Source organism: Ornithorhynchus anatinus, chromosome 8, assembly GCF_004115215.2.
Source record: "Ornithorhynchus anatinus isolate Pmale09 chromosome 8, mOrnAna1.pri.v4, whole genome shotgun sequence".
Classification (NCBI taxonomy): Eukaryota; Metazoa; Chordata; class Mammalia; order Monotremata; family Ornithorhynchidae; genus Ornithorhynchus; species Ornithorhynchus anatinus.
The window spans coordinates 28,785,984-28,813,307 of NC_041735.1; the positions used below are offsets into that span (position 1 = coordinate 28,785,984).

A 27,324-nucleotide genomic window follows, 5' to 3' on the forward strand; every position below is an offset into this window, starting at 1 on the left:
TATACAGTTGAGCGGACGAGTACAGTGCTGAAGGGGTGGGACGGGAGAGGGTTAGGAGGAGAGGGAAAGGGGGGAGAAGAGGGTTTAGCTGCGGAAAGGTGAAAGGTGGGGGTAGAGGGAGCAGAGGGAAAAAGGGGGGAGCTCAGTGTAGGAAGGCCTCTTGGAGGAGGTGAGCTTTAAGTAGGGATTTGAAGAGGGGAAGAGAATTAGATTGTCGGAGGTGAGGAGGGAGGGCGTTCCAGGACCGCGGGAGGATGTGGCTCGGGGGTCGAAGGCGGGATAGGCGAGACCGGGGGACGGTGAGGAGGTGGGCGGCAGAGGAGCGGAGAGTGCGGGGTGGGCGGTAGAAAGAGAGAAGGGAGGAGGTAGGAAGGGGTGAGGTGATGGAGAGCCTTGAAGCCTAGAGTGAGGAGTTTTTGTTTGGAGCGGAGGTTGATAGGCAACCACTGGAGGTGTTTAAGAAGGGGAGTGACATGCCCAGAACGTTTCTGCAGGAAGATGAGCCGGGCAGCGGAGTGAAGCCTGCCCAGTCTCGGTAGCCACACAAAAAGGACAAGGCTGGGCAGGGTAAGCTATCCTACATGGCTGATGGCATGTATATTCTTAAGTGGACTCCAGAGCAAGCACCTGTCCTTAGACTGGGCTTTGCCTCATACCAGTAGTTCAATCATTTTTATCCCCCATGTCAGGTCAGGCAAAGCAAGTAGTTAAAAAGTTGACTGTTTTGTTGACAAAACAGTGAAGAGACAAACAGTTGATGCCAACTACCAGTCCCAGGATCATATAACTGAATAGGAACACGGTATCTAACCAAATACCACCCCATTTCTTCCAAATTGTTAGGATCTCTGAATAACAAGTATAGATTCATTCTGGTGACATTTGAACTTCGGAGGGAGGGAGGGAAGTGTTTTTGTTTTTTTTTAAATGGTATTTGTTAAGCGCTTACCATGTGCCAGGTACTGTACTAAGAGCTGGGATACATACAAGCTCATCAGGTTGGACACAGTCCATGTCCCATGTGGGGCTAACAGTCTTAATCCCCATTTAACAGCTGAGGTAAATGAGGCATGGAGAAGTGAAGTGACTTGCCCAAGGTCACCCAACAGACAAGTGGTGAGTCGGGATTAGAACCCAGGTCCTTCTGACTCCCAAGCCCATGCTCTATCCACTCGGCCACTATGCTTCTCTCTTTTCTTAATGAGGTTGAAAATATTCACCAAAAGTCTTATTTCTATAAGGTCAGGAGGAAAATAATCTTGTTACTAAGACCATAGGTGTTGAGTAACATAATCCCAACAATACAGTCCATAAATTTCACACTTAAAACTCATCGTTCAGATTATGCTACAAACCCACAATTGATGAATGATCACTTCCAGACTCAATGATTTAAATAGAAGTTTGTAAATACATTCAGAGTTAATTTCTTTTCTTTCCAATATGCTTTTGCCAATAAGAATATTTAGGCAAACTAGTTCTGATGGAAATAAATCATAAGCATGCTACCTCTCAGAGAATGAATTTGAAAGTAGACCTTTAATATCGATCTCTAGGTACACCACATTATTCTGAACTCCACACTACAATGGGTTTCAGATCTTGAATTCAATGTTGCATGATGTTTTATTTTGCTAACTCAAAAATTCTACAGTGTGCCTCCCAAGTATTACCTTTGAAGCATTAGTGCCTTGAGGCTGAGTAAAAGAGAGGTTTACCTTTTTTTTCTCCAGTGAACGGTACAAAGTCTTCCCTGTCTTTGTGTTCCAATGCTTCTTTTTCCAAATACGAAAGGAGGTGATCCCGGTCGAAGGGCCCCGTGGCGTTCTTAGCCGTTTGATTTTTCTGCCTGAAGCCTGCAGGCAGAAGTGCATTCTACAGGAAAAATAAAATAAAATAAAAAATGGGCCATCTGTTAATTCCACACCATCCACTCAGAAAACACCAGTTATTCTAACAGGCCCCGATTATACAAACCTAAAGCAATTTCACAACAAATGCAGAGAATCAGCTATTTGGGTGAAGCGAAGTCTCTCAGAAGGGTTGAGGTTTCAGGAAACCTTTGAAGAGAGTAATGGGAAGGATGGACTGCCAGGAATAGAGAGTGGCCTGAGCAAAGACATGCCAGGAATCAGAAACAGGGACAAAAGCTCCCAAAGCAGGAAAGGGGGGAAAGATAAAGAAAAACTGGATAATTTGGTGCCCCTTCGAGGGCCTTCGGAGCTGAGGGTAGGGAACTGTGTTGTCAGCAGATGTGAACTTAGGAGGAGATACTCTGCGAAGCGATACTCACATCTGGGTCAAGGTCATCCAGAACAGTTTCCAGTTGTTTCAGCTCATTTTCTGAAAGATTGCCAAGGAGTTCATCTTCATCGAGATCCTTGTATTTTTCCAAATCCTTCCGGAAGGGGAGTGCCATGGTTGCCACTTTTTAATCGCCAAAAATGATTTCTCTTAAGAGCTGTGAAGAAAACAGTGGACTTTTACTTCCACGTCCCCTCCTTCCCTGTCCCCTCAACAGACCCTGGGAAGCCGTTCCTTCAGAACCTCGAAAATGACTGGGTCCGTCTTCATTCACCACATAAATACCTTCTTGTCGTTCCCCAGGGAGACGCAGCGTAGACTGGCATCTCCATCAATCAGAGTCTGATTAATTTATTTGGAGTTCAAAAGCAAGCAGACTGGAAAATTAACTGCTCACTGAATTCTGGCAGGGGCAGCAGGCAACAGGGAGAAGTTTTATTAATAATAATAATAATAATAATGAAAATAATAATAATTATGGCATTTGTTAAGCACTCACTATGTGCTAAGCACTCTAAGCGCTGGGGAAGATATTATCAGGTTGCACCACACAAGGCTCACAGTCTTCTTCCCCATTTTCCAGATGAGCTGAGGCACAGAGAAGTGAAGAGGCTTGCCCAAGGTCACACAGCAGACAGGTGGTGGAGCCGGGATTAGAACCCACATCCTCTGACTCCCAAGACCAGGCTCTTGCTACTAAGCCAAGCTGCTTCTCAACTGAGGCATTCAATCATTCAATCGTATTTACTGAGCACTGACTATGAGCAGAGCACTGTTCTAAGGCATGCTATCGGTGGCTACTGACAGCAAAAGATGGGATGAAGATCACAGATGGTGGGTGACCCCCGTCCCCCCGTGATCTCTCTGGTCTGTACTTGGATCTGTGCTCTTTACTTAATAACCCCCTATCCTCAGCCCCACAGCACTTACGTACGTATCGGTCATTTATTTATTTCTATTAACGTCTGTCTCCCCTTCGAGACTGAAAGCTCCTTGTGGGTAGGATCGTATCTGCCAACTCTGCTCTACTGTACCCTCCCAAGAGCTTGGTTACTGTTCTGTACACGGCAAATACCACTGACTGTCTGCTAAGGCCCACGGAGAGTTCCAGTTTTAGCTCCGGGCAACTCTTTGAGGCTTTCAGTGACATGTGTGGGCTAGAAACAGCTGTCTTCCTGCATTAGCCATCAGGTGACATCACAGAACGCTCTCAGAAATCGGAGTCAGTCAGTGGTATTTATTTATTGAGCCCTATTTATTTATTAAGCTCTATTTACTGAGCGCTTACTGGGCACAGAGCACTGTACTAAGCCCATCGGAGAGTACAATATAACAGACGCATTCCCTGCCCACAGCGAGCTTACAGTCTAGAAGGAGAGACAGACATTAATAGATATAAATAAAATTACAGATACGTTTATGTGTTGTGGGTCTGGGAGAGAGGGGGGATGAATAAAGAGAGCAAGTCAGGGTAACTCTGAAGGGAGTGGAAGAAAAGGAAAATAGGGCTCAGTCAGGGAAGGCCTCTTGGAGGAGATGCACCTTCCATAAGACTTTGAAGTGTGGGGGAGCGAGTGTGAGGATATAATAACAATAATGTTGGTATTTGTTAAGTGCTTACTATGTGCAGAGCACTGTTCTAAGCGCTGGGGTAGATACAGGGTAATCAGGTTGTCCCACGTAAGGCTCACAGCCTTAATCCCCATTTTCCAGATGAGGGAACTGAGGCACAGAGAAGTTAAGTGACTTGCCCTCAGTCACAGCTGACAAGTGGTGGAGCAGGGATTCAAACCCATGACCTCTGACTCGCAAGCCCGGGCTCTTTCCACTGAGCCACATCAGGAGGGAGGGCGACTCAGGCCACAGGCAGGAGGTGGGCGAGAGGTTGGCAGTGAGATTGATGAGATCAAGGTACAGTGAGAAGGTTAGAATTAGAGGAGTGAAGTTTGTGGGCTGGAAATAGTCTAACTTGCAGTAGGAAATCTGGGAAGTAAAGTACGAAGGGTCAGGGCGATCGAGTGCTTTAAAGCCAATAGTTAGAAATTTCTGTTTGAGACAAAGGTGGATGGGCAACCACCGCACGGACTGACGCACGGAGAAGTGAAGTGACCTGCCCAAGGTCACGCAGCAGACATGTGGTGGAGCCGGCATTAGAACCCAGGTCCCCCTGACTCCCAGACCCAGGCTCTAACCACTAAGCCATGCTGTGGGCCCCAAGGGAGACGGGGACCGTTTCTAATCTGCTTATATCTACCCCCGCGTTTACCGAGCACGGAGCTTGGCATATGGCAAGCCCCTACTAAAAACTATTATTATCGCTAACTAATTTCCCGATAACAAAGCGTTCCCCCTTAAAACCGCTTTCTCCTTCAGTGTAAACAAGGTCTGAACTCCGAGTTTCATTCTGGCACCTAACCATACCTCTCCTAAAGTTTCGAGTACACTAATGTACACTAAACTCCTCATTATTGTGCCAAGGGAGGAGAGAATTGGCATGAATAATAAAAAACGGCAGCTACTCCGAACAACTCCTCGGCATGCCAACCCAGTTTCATGACCGCCTCAGCTGCCCACCAGGCTCCCGGGCGGCTCCCTGGGAGCCCGCGGGCTACGAGCCCCCAGGGTTCGGCCTGCCTCATTTCTGCAACGCAGAGGTCTTGCCTCCTGGCCAGTTTGTGCCAGGGACGGCCCCCCCCCCCCAGCCCGCCCCAGTCCACCACCAGTCCACTTACTGGGCTCCTAGAACATGGAAAGCGGTTAGGAGCAATGGCCCGGAATCCAGCTGACCCGAAGCAGCAGCCAGCTCTCCAAAATGCGGTAAACTGGGTTGTTGGGAGAAGGGCCGGACGGCCTCCGGTCCAGCGGCAGGGAGCGAAGCGCCTCTTGAAACAGCTCTGGCCGAAGAAAAGGGCTTCCGAGTTTGGCTGGGCTTGAGGGTGCCGGTCTGGGTGGGGGAGGGTGAAGGGAAGGAGGAAAACTTCCTTGTAGCCTACGCTGCCAACTCTGGATTTTGAGGATGGAGACAAAAAGGGGCAGGGATTTTAAGGGGCATGGGGATTGGGAGAGGACGTTTCAGAGAGCAAACTGGTCAAAAAGCCACCATTTTTGGGTCTTTTCAGCCTTTACTGCAAAGTCTCAGGTCTTTAGAAAAATCGGGGAGTCCGCTTCAGAAAACCAGGCCCAAATGCCCCAGCTGCCTCCCAACCTGGGGAGCGGAAAGGGAGCGCATGGGTAATTCCCAACAGGGATAACTGAGAATGCGTTTATAAACTGACAAAAAAGGGACATAAACAAACCTTCACAAATCCTAGGGGAGGGGGAAGGTCAGAAGAAAAACCTGACTTTCCAGCCCGATTTAAATTCCAAGCTATTAAATATTTCATGAAGTCCAGCGTCGTAAAGGAAAACATTTTTGCGGCTAATGAAATAGCGGTCGACGGCTTCTTGCCTCTAAGATCTGGGTGGATTCTGATTATTCATTATTCTGCTTATATTCAAACACTTCAAGTGGCTGTCAGAGTTGTCAGTTATGGGACTGAACGATCATTCGGTAGGAGAGGGGCACTTGGTTGCTTTACTATTTCTGTAAACTGTAAATATTTACTATTTACTATTTCCTCAGGGAAAAATCTCCAAATTGCTGATTTCACACTTGAACAACTATTTCCACAAAGAAAAGTTGGCAAAAACCGAGGAACGTTTGGGGAAGGGAAAAGAGCTTTTAACTTAGCAAAGAAGTAGTGGGGGGGGGGGGGGAGACGTCTGTATTTGGATGCAAAAGAGCGGGGTGACATGTGTGGTTTCTGATGCTGCTAGATTTTCTCATCTCAGACTGAAGGACCTCGGAACACGCGTACCAACTCTATCATATTGCACTCTCCCAAGAGATTAGTACAGCGCTTTGCACGCAGTAAGCGCTCAATAAATATGACTGATTGCTACCTACTGCCTAGGAAGTAGATGGACGATGTATCCCTTTCAACCCATGGAAGCCCCAGCTGACAGATGCCAAATTCTCTACAAAATGAGCTTTCATAAGGCAATAGAGTGCTCTCCGTAGATATTAGGGAGACTGGTGTATTGAGTCAGAATTACTCAAGTGCCAGAGAATGTACTTTCTGGGGGGGGAAAAAATGCTTCTAAGAATACTGTCTCATTTATACGTTTTTTTTAAAAAATGATCATCTTCATGTAGGGGGAAGGGAAGGTACTTCTTACTTGAGTCACATTCACAGGATGTGGGAGCTAGGTTCTAGAAGATGTGTTCGTTTCATCAGTTTTAACAAAAAGCAACCACTTTGCTGATTCACCCCAGATTCATCCCTCTCTCCAGCCTCGCTCTTGTATCTGAGGGTCTCTATTTTCCCAGCCAGTTTCTCTTTTCTGCTCTATCATCTTCGCAATCTCCTAATGCACAGAAGGCAGCAAGAATCTGGTGGGCATAAAAGAATCCAGCAAGTAATCAACTACTAATTTCAGGTGGTTTCCATCACCTCTCCTCACCTTTTTCCTGGGTCTGTGCATCGACCTCCTCCTTACATAAGGATGAGGCCTCGGTTGCTGCTAAAGAACCGATGCTGGCAGACAGGTAATCAATCCAAAGACCACGCCGTAAATCCCTCAAAGACAGGGCCCGCAATTTCTTCGTAACTCCCTCAGTGTCCAGCACAGTGCTCTGCATTCAGTGGTAACTGACTGGCTGTCAGATAAGATTAATCCATCTCGAGACAGTCCAGGGGGAAGGAACAGTCCAGAAATGGGGCTTAGAAGATTTGGCAGGGAGATTAGAAGTCCCTAGATCACATGAAGTGGGCTTACTGAGTTTTGGTGAGAATATAAATTCCTTAAGGGCAGGGATTGCTTCCACGAACTGTTTTCCGCACCCAAGAATTTAGTACAGTGCTCTGCACACAGCAAGTGCTTGAATATCACTGATTGATGTACATTATAACTACAAAGTAGGGTCAGGTTAGACAGAATTAAATGGGATGTGGTGAGAGCACTGACAGTCTTTCTTCACTGCTTTGTGAGAGTTAACATCTGATGACCTAATCTAATTTGGCAACTCCCTGGTATACATGTCTAACATGCAGAAACCAGGGCAACGGGGGTGGGTAGGGGAAATCTGAAGAGTCAGTAAATTAGAAATGCAAAGGAGCATCTTAACTTTAAAACTTACAAAGGAAAGACCTCACAGTCTAAGACAACGTGCACTGGCAGATTGGGAGAGAAATTAATTTTTTTCATGGCTGCTCCTAACAGTGAAAATGTACGAGACCTCTGTTGTACTTTAAGGAAAAGGTCCTTTATTTATTCGTCAATGTTCTTTCCTGGCCTTGATTTTTCTTGGGAACAAGGGAGGAAAGGGAAGTTTTAAGTTCGTTGTGGTCGGGGACTGTGTCTGCCAACTCTGTTTTGTACCGTCTCAAAGGCTTAGTACGATACTCTGCACAAGCAAGTGCTCAATAAATACCACAATGCTTGAAGTGTTTTCTAAAGTTTGTGGAACACACGAAGACTTTACGATAAGGGACGTGATACAAATAAACAACTTTGAGGCTTGTAGATTGACAAAACTCTTGCCACAGCTTTTAAGAGTTGTCCTCCAATCACACTCCAGGCAAATTTAAATGGGAGAAGGGTGGTTTAAATTGAGATTTTATCAATCTTCCACCATCGATCAAACCTCTGAAACCATTCCAAATCCCTCCTGGAGTCTAATCAGAGCCTTTTTCCATAATAAAGTACTACAGTGACTCTTACTCCACCTCATGCAAGAATTCTCTTCGTCAGCCAAAGAAATAAGCACTGTCCTTGGAGTCCAGAGCCTAACATAACTGAACTAGGTCTAAGAGAGAAATCACGCTGTGGGTAAGCAAACATGCACTTAAAAATTTAAATTACACGCATGAAACATTAACATTGTGTTTTAAGGCCATCCAGATTGTTGTGAGAGGATGCGAATGTTAAGAGGGTAGATACCCAGGGCAACTAAAGAGAAGCAGCGTGGCTGAGTGGAAAGAGCACGGGCTTGGGAGTCAGAGGACGTGGGTTCTAATCCCGCCCCTCCATCACCTGTCTGCTGTGTGACCTTGGGCAAGTCACTTTACCCCTCTGTGCCTCAGTGACCTCATCTGTAAAGTGGGGATTAAAAGCATGAGCCCCACGTGGGACAGCCAGATTACCCGATATCTCCCCCAGCGCTTTGAACAGTGTTGGGTACATAGTGAGCACTTAAATACTGTCATTATTATGATTATTAACAATGGAGAAAGCCCACTTAGTGGGATGAGGTTGCCATGAGGCTGGGGCAAATCTGCAAACACAGAACGGAAAAGTTGGAAAAACTTCCATGCAATCGTTCACGGCAGATTGCGGTTCCAGACGAGAATGAGCTTTGAATATTAAGGAGTTCTCAAATCCCCAGCTTGACCCATGTCTGACGGTGAGATTTTTTTTTTAATCTATGTCGGGAAGATAAAAAGACTCACACGGGACGGGTGACCCTAACGCACTCTGCAAACCAAATACTGATGTTGGGCACTGGTATTTGGGGTGATCGGGGTGGTTTCAACCAAGGCTTCCGCTCTCAGCTCTTTCCGGCGTGACGGTCACACCCAACCTGCCTCCTCTGCAGTGGGTGATAAACAGCCAGCCAGCAGGCTTCGGCTGAGCCACAGCCCTGGGTTGTGGAGATCCTTCCCCATTCTGCCTGCCCTTTGGCCCCAAATCGCTGGCTCTTTAAATCATCTGCCTTTGGGAGAAAAGCTATGAGAATCTGAGCTCAAGGCTTTCTGTTGGTCTCTTTCCCCACAACACTTATGAACATAGCCTGTTATCTCTCCTATCTGTAATTTATTTTAATGTCTTTCTCCCCCATTAGACTGAAATCTCCTTGCGTGCAGGTATCGCGTCTACCAACTCTTTGGACCACATCGGCCCGAAACTCCTTACCATCAGTTTTAAAGTAGTCCGTCCCCTCTCCCCCTCCTACCTTACCTCACTGATCTGCTAACCCAGCCCGCACATTTCGCTCTCCTAACACCAACCTACTCACCGCAGCCCGATCTCATCTCCAATCCCTCGGCCCTCCTAAAATCACATCTCCTCCGAGGGACCTTCCCCGACTCGGCCCTCATTCCCCCGATTCGGCTCCCTTCTGCTTCACCTACACAATTGGATCGGTCTCCCTTTAAGTACTTGATATTCACTCTGCCTTCCTCCCCTTATTATCAGTTATGCACATATTAAAACTCTCCCATTTCTCCTATCTGTAATTTATTTTACTATCTGCCTCTCCCTCTAGACTGTAAGTAAGCCTCTTGTGGGCAGGGATCGTGTCCACCGATTCTACTCTACTCTCCCAAGTGCTTAGTACATAGTACTACGCACACAGTAAGTGTTGATTAAATATCACTGATGCTGTACCTTCCCCAAGCACTTAATATAATATTCTGCACATAATAAGTACTCACTAAATTTCACCGACTAACTGTCCAAAGTTCACTACCAAATCCACCAAATGTGAGTTGACACCAAAGCAGAGGCAAAGAAAAAACAAATCAAAAATCCCTGCCCAGGTCTTTCTCCAATTGCAACAGATTATGCCTCCATCCAATCCAATTAATCAATGGTACTTATTGAGTGCTTCCTATACGCAAAACACTGTACTAAACTCTGGGGAAAGAACAATAGAGTACAATCCCTCACCACAAGGCGTTGTCTGGTCAAGGACTGGTGGGGCAATCCAGGACCTGCTGGGCAGGGGCTAAACAGCAGCTCTCCAGAGCGCTGCCCTTCCTCCTCTAAAGGATTTGGGGGGGCTTGAGACTTATATCCAAGTTTAGGAGTGCAACGACACTCAATTCACCCTTTTCTCCTGCCTCCTCATCCCCAGAGTTGGCACCAATCCCTGCATCTCCAAATTCGGTAAACATCTATCTGGGATCAGATTATTCATTGTGCAGAATATTCCTATGCTCCCTTGGCCGTGCCCCCTCCCTCACCTATCAACCTCTAGACAGCTTCCTCTCCGACCATGGCTCACCCAATCCTCAAACTATTCCCAGTATTCTTGGAGGAGAGGATTAGGTCCGTGGCTTGCTGCCCAGGATGTAGTGTACTCTCCTAAACACTTAGTACAGTGGTCTGTACATAGTAAATACGGTGGACTGATTGATATCGAGGGCTTACTGAATGGACCTGGTAACTCACTTGACAGACATTAATATAGATGAATTACGGATACGCTCCTAAGTGCCACGGAGCTGAGGGTGGGATGCATATCAGGTGCTTAAAGGGTATAGATCCAAGGGCACAGGTGAGGCAGAAGGGGGTGGGGGTGGGGGGGGGGAGAGACAGCTGAACAGGGGAAGGCCTCTTGGAGGAGATGTGATTTTAACAAGGCTTTAAAAACGAGGTGGTCTGCTGTATATGGAGGGGCGGGCAGTTCTAGAAGGTACAGGGACTAACTGGAGCCATCGATGAGATCAGAGAAAGTCCATGAAATGAGAGCCTGCACGTTCTGGGGCACCAGCTTATATCATGACCTGCTCAACACAACCTCTAGATATTTCATTTCTTAAACTGGCATTCAGCCTTTTGAAGGAAATGTGACAAAAATTATTTGGGATTCAAACCGAATAAAAATCCTTCCAAAAGCCTTTAACGATACAAGATTTGTGATCAAAGCAAAGATCAAAGCAACATTCGGAAAAGAGGGGAAGAGATGGAAAAATTAGCATGACAAAATTGGGGAGGGGGGAACAAGGGGTGGGGAAAGAGAGGAGAAGGGGGAAAAAAGGAAGTCCAAGACGATCACTCATATTAGCTAATATGAGCTGGTTATTGCTCCAAGGAGAAGAACATTTATTTGGCAGGCATACTTTGCTGGGGTCAAAGGTGACTGTGAAATATGCTGTAATTCTCTATATATTTAAAGAACTCCTTTGCTGTCACATTGCGTGCACACTAAGAATTGGCTATTCCTCAGGGATTCATTATCAAAGCTCTAATAACAAAACCAGGGAAGAAAAAACACGAGTTCTTTAATTGTACTTTTACAGCTGGAACCACTCTTTTTTTTCCCCTCCCTGTCCTTTTCCATTTACTTTAACGGAGACATCCTGCTCACGGGATATGACGTGTGATAGGTTCCCTAAGGAAACTGCCTGCAGCTGTTTTAACAACAAGCCTACATATTTATACACACAAAATGAGCAACGTATGGAAGAGAGGTTGCCACATGTTAACGTTTTGGTAGAATGAGCCAAGCCCCGGACTTCGGCAGACTGGGGGGCGGGGGGGGAAGGGAAGCATAAATCTCCACCAAAGCCACTTGGCTGAATTTCTGCGTCTATGCAAAAAAAACTTTCGATATTGCACGAGGCTCCGAGCAGGGTGGATTTCCGCCCTTAGGAATGATCCCGGTTATCGCACCGATCACCTCGTGCCCCTCACTAAAGCTCGGCTCCTGAAAAGCAGGTTGGCCTACTGGAAAAAGCAGAGGACTGGGTGTCGGCAGATTTTGGGTTCCAAACCCAGCCTCGCCCGCTTGCCTGCTGGGTGACCTTGGGTGAGTCATTTAACTTCTGCTTCCTCCTCTGTAGAATGGGGGTTAAACCGGTATTTAATCCCCGTTCTACAGAGGAGGAAACAGAATTTAAATGAATTCCTGGTCTCCCTCCCTTTAGACTGAAAGCCCAGTATGGGACAGAGAGCGCGTCCGATCTGGTGCTACCTGTATCTACTCCAGAGCTTAAACGTGGCACTTCGCACATAGCAAGTGCCTAACAAATACCAAAACCATTGCTAGTCCGAGTCCCCCGCACTCCCAAATAAAGGAGACTAAGAATCCCTGACAGAGACCAAACAGCAGAAGTCTACCTCCCCAGCCCTCTCAATCTCAGCAGGTCAATAAATATACGGATCGAAAGACCCAGAGAGATGTGGTAGCGTTTGTAGAGGGAAGACGGCAAAAATGGATCTCCGCCGGTCTGCGGTAGGGTGCAGGAGCGATGGGAGGGTGCAGGCATCAGTGAGAAAGTGGACGGCTGGACTTATCTGAGCGCAAAGGAGACGGCTGGGCCAAAAAAAGAACCTTACTCATTAGGAGTTGTAATTATTGGTTCCGTCCAATCCCAGGGCGTGTCGCCGCGGGGTTGTGTAGAAGTGAAGCAACCCAGCTGACACCTCCTCACTGGCTCCGACAGGCACAGAATCCTATTATTTCCCTATGCTCAAACCCGGTGTGGAAAACGGCTTGAACTCTCCGTTCTAACTGTACATTCCAGTCCGGAATAATGGTCTGGACTCTGGTTTTCCTGCTCGTTGGTCCTCATGAGTCAGCGTGTGTGGTCTGCGAGAGTGGTAATATCGCATCCACAAAATAAAAGACGGAGACGGGCAGGAAAAGCAAGTGCGCCGGGCCAGAAAGGCAGGAGTCGGTACTTTTTGACGGGGACGAGAATACACCTTCCACTTTATCCTCTCTCTTTCCCACCTCTCTTCCACCCTTTCCGATGAACTGTCTCCACCCCTCAATGGGAGGCTACTGACTGAGGTCAGTCAATCACACTCTCACAAGTTCACAGGTCTGACTGTAGCTCCTTTACCTGCGTGATATTCGCCTGAAAACCCAGAGGCCCCGCAGAGCAGGGGCAGAAGAGAGCTGAAGTTCCCCATGTATTTGGGGCCGATGGGTACGCCGGCTGCTTCTGCGGTGTACACAGCACCAGTTATCTCTTATTTTGTACCCTCCCAAGCAGTAAGTACAGTGCTCTGCACACAGTAGGCGCTCATTAAACACGATTGACCGTTACAGCAGCATCCTCCTGGGTGGAAGGCAGCACTGGAATTCATCTGTGATTCCCTTCCCCAAATGCGGGATTCGTGAATCATATCCCCGGGGTCCGCAGGATCGAAATGCTACGGCCCAGTCCCTACCGCCTGCCCCAGTTCGTCTTCTACCCAGAAAAACACCCTGAAAAACACAAATGCGCTGGTCCTTTTGAGGCTAACCCACCACTGTCAGGCCGACAATGGTTTGCAATCACCTTCGGCATGATTCCGAGTGTTTTCTTTGTGAACATTTTGGACGGAAGCCAGGTAGAACCCGATCAGGTATGGGAAAGCGTCAGGGTGAAGCCCGGGCTGGGTTCGAAAGTCTAAAGTACATGAAAAACAATGGAGTGGCCGGGAAGGAAACAGGATTTGAGTATGAGGGGGGAGGGGAAAGATCCTAGGTGACAAAGGCAAGATCAAGGGTAGAGGCGGGGGAGGACGGCATGGAGAGAGAGACTGGTAGCACTCGGAGGCCAAAGTGCCTGCAGTCTGAGAGAAGGTTAGACCGCTGTGACTGGAAATGGAAACTTGGCTTAGATCGTCAGCCCCATGTGGAATAGACTGTGGATGACCCGACGATATTGGCTCTACCCCAGTGCTTAGCGCATAGTAAGTTTGTTAATGAGGTGCCCATCCCCTTGATTCTACTGATCGTGATTATGTTGTGCTGTTTCGTCCGTCTGTCTCCCCCGATTAGATCGTAAGCCCGTCAATGGGCATGGATTGTCTATCTGTTGCCGAATTGTATATTCCAAGCGCTTAGTACAGTACTCTGCACACAGTACGTGCTCAATAAATACTACTGAATGAATGAAACACCACTATAATTAAGATGCATCGGAGTTATGCATGTACTCGGTTTTCCTGTGAGCTTAGTCCAGCTCAGTCTGGATCTGTAATGCCCGTGTCGATCCTCGTGCGTGTTGGCGCTAGACGGCACAGGGGAACGCGCCGACACCCGAGCCGCCGTGAAATCCACAAATTGCTAACTACGAATGCCAGCAGCTCTAGGCATAACCGTACAGACACAAATGAAGAGTGCATATGCACCCTCATGCCTGCTGCGAGCCAGGGGCGACCCCCTCCCTCTCCCAAGATACGTAGAAGGGGGCCCACGGAAGGTCTCCACGTTCCCAGGACCCGGCAACGGCGGCACGAAATTTTTGGCCCGAGAGGTTCTGCAGCAGGAGATAAGTTCCATTCCCTCTCAGGCTGATCTTTACCAACAGTAGCTTGTTTGGAGATGAATAATTCCCCTTCCCAAAAATCAGCTATCCCTTCAGGCTGTGGACCTTAGAGAAATCAAGGGAGGGAGCATGGGGTACAAAACATGGGCCTAGGAGTCGGAAGGTCGTAGGTTCTAATCCTGACTCCGCCCCTTGTCTGCTATGACCTCACACAAGTCACTTCACCGGGCCTCAGTTGCCTCATCTGTAAAATGGGGATTATAAACCCCATGTGGGGCAGGGACCGGGTCCAACCCAACCCAACCCGGGTACATCCACCCCAGGGCTTACTACAGCGCCTGGCACTTAGTACTTAATACCATCTTATTATTATTATTAATTCAGGCAGTGGGCAAAATGAAAGGATGACAGCAATTCCATTAACAGGCCTGTGAACTGTAATGTATTCTGCCTCACCTTCCAGTTTGAGTGCATTAGCGACCCTAACCTGCGAAGCCTTCATAAGAAGATTGTGTCAATGAGTTGGTGACAAAAAAAGAAGAAACCACGCTGACTTTTGGAAGGAAAAAAAACCAACGATCCTCACCACAAGCAGACTCCCTCTCGAGTCACACAGAGCTTCCCAAATGAGAGAGGGGAATTTACACTGAAAGTGAGCATAAAGTCATTCAGGCAATCGTACCTACTGAGCGCTTACTGTGGGCAGAGCACTGTATTAAGTGCTTCGGAGACTAGAGTATAACAATAACCATATTCCCTGCCCACCGCGAGCCTATGGTCATGGCTTAGTGAAAAGAGCACAGATCTAGGAGCCAGAGGACCTGGGTTCTAACCCCAACGCCACCACCTGTCTGCTGTGGGACCTTAGGCAAGTCACTTCACTTCTCTGTACCTCAGCGCCCTCATCTGTAAAATGGGGATTAAAAAAAAAGTGTGAGTCCCACGTGGGACAACACGAGTGCCCTACATCTACCCCAGCGCTTCGGACAGTGCTTGGCACAGAGTAAGGATTAATACCATAATTATCTTGGCTTAACGGTAAGGGCACGGGCTTGGGAATCAGAGGTCGAGGGTTCTAATTCCGGCTCCACTACTTGTCTCCTGAGTGACCATGAGCAAGTCATCTCGCTGCGCCCCTGTCACCTTCACCTCATCTGTAAAATGGGGATTATGACTGCGATCCCCATGTGAGACAGGGGCTGTGTCCAACCTGATTCCCTTCTATCTACCCCAGTGCTTAGAATGGTGCTTGGCACATGGCTCTTAACAAATGGCATCATTCATTCATAAGTATTTATTGTGCGCTTACTATGTGCAGAGCACTGTACTAAGTGCTTGATCATCACCATCACCATTATTCCTATTTTTAGGGGGGGAGTCCGAGCATGTTAGTGGTGGTCCCGGCAAGCCCAAGGAGCTGACTCATTTCAGGGTGCAATACCGGACCCGCATTAGAGAAGCAGCGTGGCTCAGTGGAAAGAGCCCGGGCTTGGGAGTCAGAGGTCATGGGTTCAAATTCCGGCTCTGCCACTTGTCAGCTGTGTGACTGCGGGTGAGTCACTTCACTTCTCTATGCCTCAGTTACCTCACCTGTAAAATGGGGATTAACTATGAGCCTCACGTGGGACAACCCGATTACCCTGTATCTCCCCCAGCGCTTAGAACAGTGCTCTGCGCATAGTAAGCGCTTAACAAATACCAAAATTATTTAGCATGTCTCCATGGAAAAAGCCCGGCCTTAGGAGTCAGAGGTCTGGAGCCTCCTCCCCGTCCCATCCTTTAACTGTTGGAGTTCCTCAAGGGTCAGTTCTTGGCCCTCTTCTGTTCTCCATTTACACTCACTCCCTCGGTGAACTCATCCGCTCTCACGGCTTTGACTACCATCTCTACGCAGATGACACGCAGATCTACATCTCCGCCCCTGTCCTCTCCCCCTCCCTTCAGGCTCGCATCTCCTCCCGCCTCCGGGACGTCTCCACCTGGATGTCGGCCCGCCACCTAAAACTCAACATGAGCAAGACTGAGCTCCTCATCTTCCCTCCCAAACCCGGTCCGCTCCCAGACTTCTCTATCACCGTGGATGGCACGACCATCCTTCCCGTCCCGCAGGCCCGCAATCTCGGTGTCATCCTTGACTCGTCCCTCTCGTTCACCCCACACATCCTATCCGTTACCGAGACCTGCCGGTTTCACCTCTACAATATCGCCAAGATCCGCCCTTTCCTCTCCACCCAAACGGCTACCTTACTGTTACGGGCTCTCGTTATATCCCGGCTAGACTACTGTGTCAGCCTTCTCTCTGACCTCCCTTCCTCCTCTCTCGCCCCGCTCCGGTCTATTCTTCACTCCGCTGCCCGGCTCATCTTCCTGCAGAAACGATCTGGGCGTGTCACTCCCCTTCTTAAACAACTCCAGTGGTTGCCTATCGACCTCCGCTCTAAACAAAAACTCCTCACTCTAGGCTTCAAGGCTCTCCATCACCTTGCCCCTTCCTACCTCTCCTCCCTTCTCTCTTTCTACCGCCCACCCCGCACGCTCCGCTCCTCCGCCGCCCACCTCCTCGCCGTCCCTCGGTCTCGCCTATCCCGCCGTCGACCCCTGGGCCACGTCCTCCCACGGTCCCGGAACGCCCTCCCTCCTCACCTCCGCCAAACTGATTCTCTTTCCCTCTTCAAAACCTTACTTAAAAATCACCTCCTCCAAGAGGCGTTCCCAGACTGAGCTCCTCTTCCCCCTCTACTCCCTCTGCCATCCCCCCTTTACCTCTCCGCAGCTAAAGCCTCATTTTCCCCTTTTCCCTCTGCTCCTCCACCTCTCCCTTCCCATCCCCACAGCACCGTACCCGTCCGCTCAACTGTATATATTTTCGTTACCCTATTTATTTTGTTAATGAATTGTACATCCCCTTGATTCTATTTAGTTGCCATTGTTTTTACGAGATGTTCTTCCTCTTGACGCTGTTTAGTGCCATTGTTCTCGTCTGTCCGTCTCCCCCGATTAGACCGTAAGCCCGTCAAACGGCAGGGACTGTCTCTATCTGTTGCCGACTTGTTCATCCCAAGTGCTTAGTACAGTGCTCTGCACATAGTAAGCGCTCAATAAATACTATTGAATGAATGAATGAGGTCATGGGTTCTAATCCCAGCCCCGCCACCTGTCAGCTGTGTGACTCCGAGAAAGTCACTTCACTTCTCGGTGCCTCAGTTCCCTCACCTGCAAAATGAGGATGAAGATGGTGAGCCTCACGCGGGACAACCTGATGTCCCCGTAATAGTAATAATAATGTCAGTATTTAAGTGCTTACTACGTCCAAAGCACTGTTCTAAGCGCTGGGAGGGGGGGGGATACAAGGTGATCAGATTTTGCCACATGGGACTCTCAGTCTTCATTCCCCTTTTACAGATGAGGTAACTGAGGCCCAGAGAAGTGAAGTGACTTGCCCAAAGTCACATGGCAGACAAGTGGCGGAGAGGGGATTAGAACACGTGACCTCTGAGTCCCAAGCCCGGGCTCTTTCCACTGAGCCACTCTGCTTCTCTCAAACCAAAAGGCTGTGGGGCAGTCAGTCGGGCAGCGGTAGAGAAGCAGCAGGACTCAGTGGAAAGAGCCCGGGCCTGAGACTCAGAGGGCATGGGTTCGAATCCCGGCTCTGCCCCTTGTCAGCTGTGTGACTGTGGGCAAGTCACTTCACTTCTCTGGGCCTCGGGGACCTCATCTGTAAAATGCGGATGAAGACTGTGAGCCTCACGTGGGATAACCTGATTACCCTCTATCTCTTCCAGCGCTTAGAACAGTGCTCTGCACGTAGTAAGCACTTAACAAATACCAACATTATTTATTGCTTACTGTGTGCAGGGCACTGTACTGAGCACTTGCGAGAGTACGGAGAGTAGTGAAGTGAGTTGGCCAGAGTCACCCAGTGGACAAGTGGCGGGGCGGGGATGGGAACCCACGACCTCTGACTCCCAAACCCGGGCTCTTTCCACTGGGCCCCGCCGCTTCTCCCGTCTTCCCCCAGCGCTTAGCACAGGGCTCGGCACACAGGAGGCGCTTCGCCCATGCCAACGTCGTTATTACTGTGGAAAGAGCCCGGGTTTGGGAGTCGGGGGGTCATGGGTTCGAAACCAGGCTGTGCCACCTGTCAGCTGTGCGACTGTGGGCAAGTCACTTCGCTTCTCTGGGCCTCAGTTCCCTCATCTGCAAAATGGGGATGAAGACTGGGAGCCTCCCGGGGGGCGACCTGGTTACCTCGTATCTCCCCCAGCGCTTAGAACAGTGCTCTGCACATAGTGAGCGCTTAACAAGTACGGGCATTATTATTATTATTTCTGGAGGGAGGCTCGACAAGGCGTGGGAGAAGGGCGTGGCGGGCAGCAAAGTCTGGTGTCCTTCCTGCCCCCGGGCCGGCCGCGGGGGGTGCCGGGAAACGCCGCTGGGCCTCGCCTCCTCATTCATTCATTCATTCATTCCTTCCCTCACTCACTCATTCATGCATTCACTCCGTCGTGTCGACTGGGCGCTTACTGTGTGCACAGCGCTGGGAACGGGCGATTCGGCGGCGACCAAGAGAGCCCGTCCCCGCCCCACCCCCGGTCGAAAAGCTTCCCCGCCCGCCCGCCCGCGGCGGAGTCGGCTTCCGGGCCGGCTCGGGGCCCCCCGCTTACCCGCCGTCGCCGCCTTGGCGTCCCTCCGGGCTGGGCTCCCGCACGGCCCGGCCCGGCACGGCCCGATACAATACGGTCCGGTACAACGCGACCCGGGATGTCGCGGTCGGGCCCCGCTGGCTGGCCGGGCTGGCTGAGGCGGGGGGGCGGGCTGGCTGAGGCGGGGGGGCGGGCTGGGGCGGGCGGGCTGGGGCGGGCGGGCTGGGGCGGGCGGGCGGGCCGGGGAATCCGCCCCTCTGAGGCGCCCCGGGCCCTCTGCGCAGGCGCCAACGGACGCCCAGGCGCAGGGCAGCCTGGGACTTGTAGTGCCGAGCCCGGGCCCGGGGGGGCGGGGCACTGACCGCGGGGGCGGGGAGGGGAGGGGGAGGGACCAAGGGACCAGGCCGGGCGGAGACAGCCCCCGCCCGGGGGACAAGGGGAGGGAGGGGAGAGGAAGGAGAGAGAAAGAAAGGGAGGAAGGAGGGAGAAAGGAGAGGGGGTGGGACAAGGGGACCAGAGGAAGGAGGAAAGAGAGAAGGAGGAAGGGAGGAGAGGGAGAGGAAGGAGAGAGAGAAAGGGAGGGAGGGAGGAGAGAGAAAGGGAGGGAGAAATGAGGGGGTGGGCCCAGGGGACAAGAGGAGGGAGGAAAGAGAGAAGGAGGAAGGGAAGAGAGGGAGAGGAAGGAGAGAGAGAAAGGAGGGGGGTGGGCCCAGGGGACAAGAGGAGGGAGGAAAGAGAGAGGGAGGAAGGGAGGGTAGAGAGAGGGAGCAGAGGGAGAGGAAGGGAGGAGAGGGAGAGGAAGGAGAGAGAAAGGAAGGGAGGAAGGACAGAGAAAGCAAGGGAGAGAGGAGAGGAAGGAGGGAGAGAGGAGAGGAGAGGGGGCGGGCCCAGGGGACAAGAGGGAGGAAAGAGAGGAGGAGGAAGGGAGGAGAGGGAGAGGAAGGAGAAAGAAAGAGAGGGAGAAAGGAGAGGGGATGGGCCCAGGGGACAAGAGAAGGGAGGAAGGAGAGAGAAAGGAAGGGAGGACAGAGAGGGAGGAAGGGAGGAGAGGGAGAGGAAGGAAGAAAGAAAGGGAGGGAGAGAGGAGAGGGGGAGGGCCCAGGGGACAAGAGGAGCGAGGAAAGAGAGAGGGAAAGAGAGGTAGTGGGAGGAAGGAGAGGGAGAGAGAAGGGAGAAGGAGGAGGGAAGAGAGAGAGGGCCCAGTGGAGGAGAGGAAGGTGGGAGGGGAGAGGGAGGAAGGAGTGAGAAGAGAGGGAGGAGTGAGAGAAGAGGAAGGCGGAGTGGAGAGAGCACCCACCGAGGGCTGGGGTTCGAGATGGAAGAAGGAAGGAGAGAGAGAGAGGGAGACAGCTAGAGACAGAGAGAACGAGGAGGCAGAGGGAAGGAGGCGGCCGCTGAGGGTTTGGGAGGGGGGGCAGGTGTGTCCCTCACCAGGCGCCCACAATAGGGAGAGACGAGGCCTTTCGGATGGGATTTGTTTTTTACCATTTCCCGGCTGCCCCGAGACTGTGTTCCCGGGAAATGTGTCCTGTAACCCAGGGAGCCGAGCGGACGACCCCCAAGGAGCATCCAGCCCACGCCCTCAATCTGGGCTATGGGCCTCACCATGGCGGCCCTGGGCGGGAAGGTCCAGGCCGGGCAAGACTCCAGCAGGAAAGAAAGCGCTAGGGACAGGGGCTTTTCACCCTCTTTTCATTTTGAGGGCGGGGCTCTAGGGAGCAAGCGAAACCTCCGTAAGAAGGCTCTGATGCGCCCACAGTCCAGAAGGATCCGATTGGAGGTCTTTTCAAGCCAATGTCGCGCTTTGTCAGTGAAGCCGGGGTTGGATAACGTTTCCCGGGGAAGGGGGTGGTCTACAGCGTCCAAGGCGCCTGAGAGGTCGAGGACGGAGTAGAGGCCGTTGGAATTGGCAAGAAGGAGATCGTCGGTGACCTTTGAGAGGGTGGTTTCTGTGGAGTGAAGGGGAGGGAAGCCAGACTGGAGGGGGTCAAGGAGACAACTGAAGGAGAGGAACTTGAGAGAGAGGGTGTAGATGACTCCCGCAAGGAGGGAGATGGGGAGATAACTTGGGGTCAAAGGAGGGTTTGGTTTTTTATAAGATAGGAGAGCCATGAGCCTGTTTGAAAACACTGAGACAACGTGAAGACAAAATATATTTCAGGAGGGTTCCGTGGCAGGAGGAGCAGAATTTCCAGCTCCTAGCAGTTCAGAGTTCACAGTCACAACCCCGGCCCCGTGACCCCCTCAGCAGCAGCCACCACAGGCTTCTCGAGTTTTTGTGGAGGAGCCCCGAGCCCTGCAGTGGAGAGGCAACAGAGCCGGAGGGAGAGAAGGAAAGAGGGAAACGAAGGGCCAGGTAGGGAGGGTAGGTGCCAGGCCGGGCTCGTTGCAGCGGATAAACTTTTGTGCCCTCAGCTGGCGAAGAAAGGAGGGTCTGTTTTTTGGTGGTTTTTTTTTTCATTTCTTCCTTAAATTGAAAAGAAGTGATCCGATTGTTAACCCAAATGATTCTAATTCAAGTCTAATTACCCTCAGTGTCTCCCTTCTCTCTGTGTCCTGGCTGGCTTCCTACCTTATGGCAGTATTAGGGTGATTTTTGCCACAAGTGCAGATTAATATATCACTTTGACAGTGGAGACATAGCTGCATCAAGATTGGGGTAATCCGGGGGGAGGGGGCGGCTCTGGGGATTATTCACTCTTGCTAATGGATTTCTCCTTTTTTCGGAGAGGCGGCAGAGAAGGACAAGGGATTTCTGGAGGAGAGAAGTGAATTATTAATCTAATCATGATGGATAGGGAGTCTCCTTTGAAGATTGAGAAAATCCCTAGAGGAAATGATTCTAGTACTAGTGACTTAAAGTGTTATTTGCATTCTCTCAGAAGAGCAAGCAGGCAAACAAGGGAACAGCAACTGTGAAGTGTCCGTGTGGTCTTCAATCAGTGATATTTCTTGAGTGCTTACTGTGTGCAGAGCACTGTGCTAAACCCTTGGGAAAGTACCATATAACCGGGTTGGTGGACTCATTCCCTGCCCACAAGGAGCCTACAGTCTTGAGAAGCAGCATGGCTCAGTGTAAAGAGGCTTGGGAGCCAGAGGTCATGGGTTCGAATCCCTGCTCTGCCGCTTGCCAGCTGTGTGACTTTGGGCAAGTCGCTTAACTTCTCTGAGCCTCAGTTACCTCATCTGAAAAATGGGGATTAAAACTGTGAGCCCCACTTGGGTCAATCTGATGACCCTGTATCTACCCCGGTGCTTAGAACGGTGCTTGGCACTTAGTAAGCGCTTAACGTCCTCCCGCGGTCCTGGAACACCCTCCCTCCTCACCTCCGCCAAACTGATTCTCTTCCCCTCTTCAAAACCCTACTTAAAACTCACCTCCTCCAAGAGGCCTTCCCAGACTGAGCTCCTCTTCTCCCTCTACTCCCTCTACCGCCCCCCCTTCACCTCTCCGCAGCTTAACCCTCTTTTCCCCCCATTTCCCTCTGCCCCTCCCCCTCTCCCTTCCCATCCCCTCAGCACTGTACTCGTCCGCTCAACTGTATATATTTTCATTACCCTATTTATTTTGTTAATGAAATGTACATCGCCTCGATTCTATTTAGCCGCCATCGTTTTTACGAGAGGTTCTTCCCCTCGACTCTATTTATCGCCATCGTTCTCGTCCGTCCGTCTCCCCCAATTAGACCGTAAGCCCGTCAAACGGCAGGGACCATCTCTATCTGTTGCCGACTTGTTCATTCCAAGCGCTTAGTACAGTGCTCTGCAATAGTAAGCGCTCAATAAATACTATTGAATGTACCGGCTGAGGGAAGTGACCACGGAGTGTGGGAGGGCAGGAGGGAGTCGGGAGGGTGAGGAAGTCGCTGATGATCGCAGAGTCTTGTCATTCCGTCACCTCTTCCACCTTCCGCTCCCACACGCAGTTTTGACTTGAGGTTGCCCACCCCTCTTTGCACTGGTTCTGGATACAAGCGCCGCTATTTCCTGGCTTCCAAGGCCGGAAAATTCAAATCTGTTCTTGCTCTTCTGCCGATCCAGGGGTACATCGCTTAAGGAATGATGGAAAAACCCAAACTGAAAGGTTAAATTACACATAATGTCCATTTAAGCCCCAGGCCAAGGCGGGGGGCGATTTTCCTGAGCCCCTGCGGTAAGGGAAGGGTGACGAGATGCCCTTAAGACTGTTGGGAAGCGGCACTTCCTTAGGACTCGGGACCTCACGTCGTCTTCCCTCGGCCCACTTCCAGGCTGCCATAACTGCAGTTGGGACCGCTGTTAACGTTGGGCTCTGAGCTGAGGAATCTGAAACTCTGCTCCTCCAGTCCCAGGCCCCGGGCCTGGTTAACCGTCCCGAGGGCCCGGGGCTAATGGATCTGGCGGGAGCTCTTCCTATATTTACTGCTATTGTTTTTGTCTGTCTGTCTTCCCCGATTAGACTGTAAGCCCATCAGTGGTCAGGGATTGTCTCTATCTGTTGCCGAATTGTACATTCAAAGCACTTAGTACAGTGCTCTGCACATGGTAAGCGCTCAATAAATACTATTGAATGAATGAATATAACCCGGCCTGGCTCCCGCCCACCGCCACCCTCTCCGCCAGGCTCCCCGGGGCCGGCCACATGTGGCTTCGGTCTTCTGGTCAGCAGCGAGGCCTTGGGGTTGGAGCACGGGCCTGGCAGTCTCCAAGACTTGGGTTCTAATCCTGGCTCCACCCCTGGTCTGCTGGATGGCTTTGCGCAAGTCACTTCACTTCTCTGTGCCTCAGTTTGCCTCATCTGTAAAACGGGGATGAAGCCCGTGAGCCCTCCGTGGGACACCGTGATTACCTTGTATCCACCCCACCGCTTTGCACGTAGTAAGCGCTTAACAAATGCCATCATTATTATTATTACGTGCCAGGCACTGTACCAAACACCGGAGTAGGGGCAAGCAAATTGGGTTGGACACAGTCCCTTCCCGCACAGGGCTCACAGAAGCAGCGTGGCTCAGCGGAAAGAGCCCGGGCTTGGGAGTCAGAAGTCATGGGTTTGAATCCCGGCTCTGCCATTTGTCAGCGGTGTGACTGTGGGCAAGTCACTTCACTTCTCTGGGCCTCAGTGACCTCATCCGTAAAATGGGGATTAAGACTGTGAGCCTCACGTGGGACAACCTGATTACCCTGTATCTCCCCCAGCGCTTAGAACAGTGCTCTGCACATAGTAAGCGCTTCACAAATACCAACACTGTTATTATTTTTTTACAGATGGGGTAACTGAGACCCAGTGAAGTGACTTACCCAAGGCCCACAGCAGACAGGTCGAGGAGCTGGCATTAGAACCCAGGACCTCCCCACTCCCAGGCCAGGGCTTTATCCACCAGGCCACGCCGCTTCTCGAGCTCTGTGTGCCAAGCACTTGGGAGAGAACACTTAGAGCAGACACATGCCCTGCTCACAGTGAGCTTATAGTCTACAGTCCCTCACCACCAAGTGTTTGGGGGAACAGAAACTGTCAAATCTGAGAAGTCCCCCTTCCCGATTTACCAAAACTGAGCAGAATTAGACAAAGAGCTGTGGTTCCCATGATTTTCCCCCCAAGCTATCTCCGGCAGCAGGATGGGGCTGCAGGGAGGGGAGAGGGTCCCGCCGTAGGGGGAGGGACTGATTGGAGTGATCTGGCCAGGCTTGGGGGTGGTTTTTTTCTTGGGTGGGATTTCAGTAAGACTGGGAATTCATAAACCTGGGAGGCCACACTCTGGGCTGTTTGGGATGTCGGAGGAGGATCCCTCAACCTAGGGGTCCCAAGTTTTCAGCTCTAACAGGATCAATCTGGCCCTGCGTTGTGCCTTATTGCTTAAAAATTGTATTTATGTCGTCTTTTGTCTCATCTTTCCTAGTGGGTCTGTACCTTATTGCTCAAAAATGGTATTTATTTAATCTTTTGTCTCATTTTTCCTTGTGGGTCTATCACTCTCCCCCATCCCTCATTCTTACACCGTGAGCCCTTGGGGGAAATTCTCATCCAAGTCTTTTCCCCAGTGCTTGGGATAGTCCTGTGCACGTAGTAGGCCCTTGAGAAGCAGCACGGCCCAGTGGCTAGAGCACGGGCCTGGGAGTCAGAAGGATCTGGGTTCTAATTCCGGCCCCGCCACGTGTCTGCTCTGTGACCTTGCCTCAGTTACCTCATCTGTCAAATGGGGATTAAGACAGCGAGTCCCCTGCGGGACAGGGACCACGTCCAACCCAATTTGCTTATATCCACCCCGGTGCTTAGTACAGTGTCCTGCACATAGTAAGCACTTAACAAATACCACAACTGTTGTTGTTATTATTGTTGCTCACTATCAGGACTGTTTACTTCACACCACAGTAAGAGTTCAAGGACAGTGGGGTGGAAAGAGCGATTTTCAGGCTTTTTTCCCGGACAGGCAGGGCTGTCCAGAGTCCAGTAGCCACAGGAGCGACAATCACAGCATTCAACAACGTGCGGAGGCCACGCTACCACTGTTCCTGCTCTTCCCACCCTGCTCGGGCAAAGCCCGGTGGGAGCAGAGCTCGGGATGACACGGGAGGCGGGCGGCAGTCGATCCATCAATTAGTCGGCGGTACTGACTGAGCACTTACTGCGGGCAGAGCACTGTACTGAGCACTTGGGAGAGCTGGTAGACAAGATCCGGGCCCATGAGGAGCTTTCAGGCTAGGTGGTGAGGCAGACGTTACAATAAATTAGAGACGGTTAGCTGCATAAGCGCCGTGGGGCGGAGGGAGGGGTGACTACTGAAACGTAGTGCATGGGTGATGCAGAAGGAAGGGCTAAGACAGGGGAGTGAGGACATAGGGAAGATCGCGCGGAGAGATGTGATTTGAGTAGGGTTTTGAAGATGGAGAGAGGTAGGCTGTCATTCATTTGTTCATTCGATCTTATTTATTGAGCGCTTACTGTGTGCCGAGCACATCAACCCCTGGAGATCCAGTGGGGAGGGAGGGCCAAGACATGCTGCCTCCTCCCAATTTTCCCCATTTTCTCCCTCCTCACCGCCCCCCAAACACCCCCGAACACATCCCGAAGCCTTGTGGGAAAGGCTACCAGATCTGTAAAGCAGAATCAATAATAATAATAATATACGGTATTTGTTAAGCACTTACTATGTGCCAGGCACCATTCTAAGCGCTGGGGTAGAAACAAGGTAATTCGGTTGGACCCAGTCCCTGCTCCACACGGGGCTCACAGTCTTTATCTTCACTTTACAGATGAGGGAACTGAAGTGAAGCGACTTGCCCAAGGTCACACAGCAGACAGGTGGCGGGGCGGGATTAGAACCCATGGCCTTCTGACTCCCAGTCTTGTGTTCTATCCACTACGCCACGCTGCTTCTCTAAAAAAAGAAGTAATTATAATAATAATGGCATGTGTTGAGCACTTACTATGCGCCAGACACTGTACTAAGCACAGGGGTGGGATAAAAGGCAATCCGGTTGGACACAGTCCCTGTCCCACGTAAAGACTCCCAGTCTCAATCCCCATTGTACGGATGGGGGAACTGAGGCCCAGAGAAGTTCATTCAATAGTATTTATTGAGCACTTACTATGTGCAGAGCACTGTACTAAGCGCTTGGGATGAACAAGTCGGCCAAGGTCACACAGCAGACCGGTGGCAGAGGAGGGATTAGAACTCATGACCTTCTTACTCCCAGGCCTCTGCTCTATCTGTTACCCATGAGGAGACTCACCTGTGTGAGGCTTCGACCTCTGCTCACTTTCGGCATCTCCAGGCAGCATCTTAATGAATCCTGTTGTTATTAGTCTTAATAATAACAACAACAACAGTAATAATAATGGTCATTATAATGATATGAGTAATCACGAGTATATAATCATTATAACTGTGGAACGTGTTTAAGGGTTTACCGATACACTAAGCACTGGGGTGGATGCAAGATAGCTGTTAGACAAATTCCCTAGCCCCACATGGAGTTCTCAGTCCAAGTAGGAGGGAGAAAAGGTATTTAACATTATTATCATCGCTTCTGTTAAGTGTTCACTACGTGTCGGGCACCGTTCTACCCGCTGGGGTAGATGCACGTTAATCTGGTCGGATACAGTCCCCGTCTCACATGGGGCTCACGGACTCAGGAGGAGGAAGGGCAGGTATTTAATCCCCGTTTCAGAGCTGAGCTCTAGATTTTAAACTCATTCCGGGCAGGGGAACACGCCTACCAACTGTTTTATGACTTAGCAGAGTACTCGGCATACAGGACGTGCTCAGTAAATACCGTTAACGGATTGAGAGATGAGGGAACTGAGGCACGGAGAAGTTAAGTGACTTGCCCAAGGTCACCCCAGGCAAGTGGCAGAGCCAGGATTAGAA

The 27,324-nt window shown here is 50.6% G+C and overlaps 1 protein-coding gene across 3 annotated transcripts in view; it reads right to left on the minus strand.

The window, feature by feature from the left end:
• TMOD3 (tropomodulin 3) overlaps positions 1-19,126 on the minus strand; it is a 72,940-nt gene extending 53,814 nt beyond the window's left edge. Inside the window, exons 1-4 of one of the 3 annotated variants that reach the window (XM_029070291.2) lie at positions 18,998-19,126; positions 5,037-5,248; positions 2,294-2,461; positions 1,719-1,875 (exon numbers count right to left, since the gene is read on the minus strand). In XM_029070291.2, the coding sequence (XP_028926124.1) occupies positions 1,719-1,875; positions 2,294-2,419 (283 nt within the window). In that variant the 5' untranslated portion in view covers positions 2,420-2,461; positions 5,037-5,248; positions 18,998-19,126. Of the gene's footprint in view, positions 1-1,718; positions 1,876-2,293; positions 2,462-5,036; positions 5,249-18,997 lie in introns of those variants that run through there. The other 2 variants (XM_029070289.2, XM_029070292.2) reach the window with 2 other exon arrangements.
• Between the last annotated feature and the right edge of the window lie 8,198 nt (positions 19,127-27,324).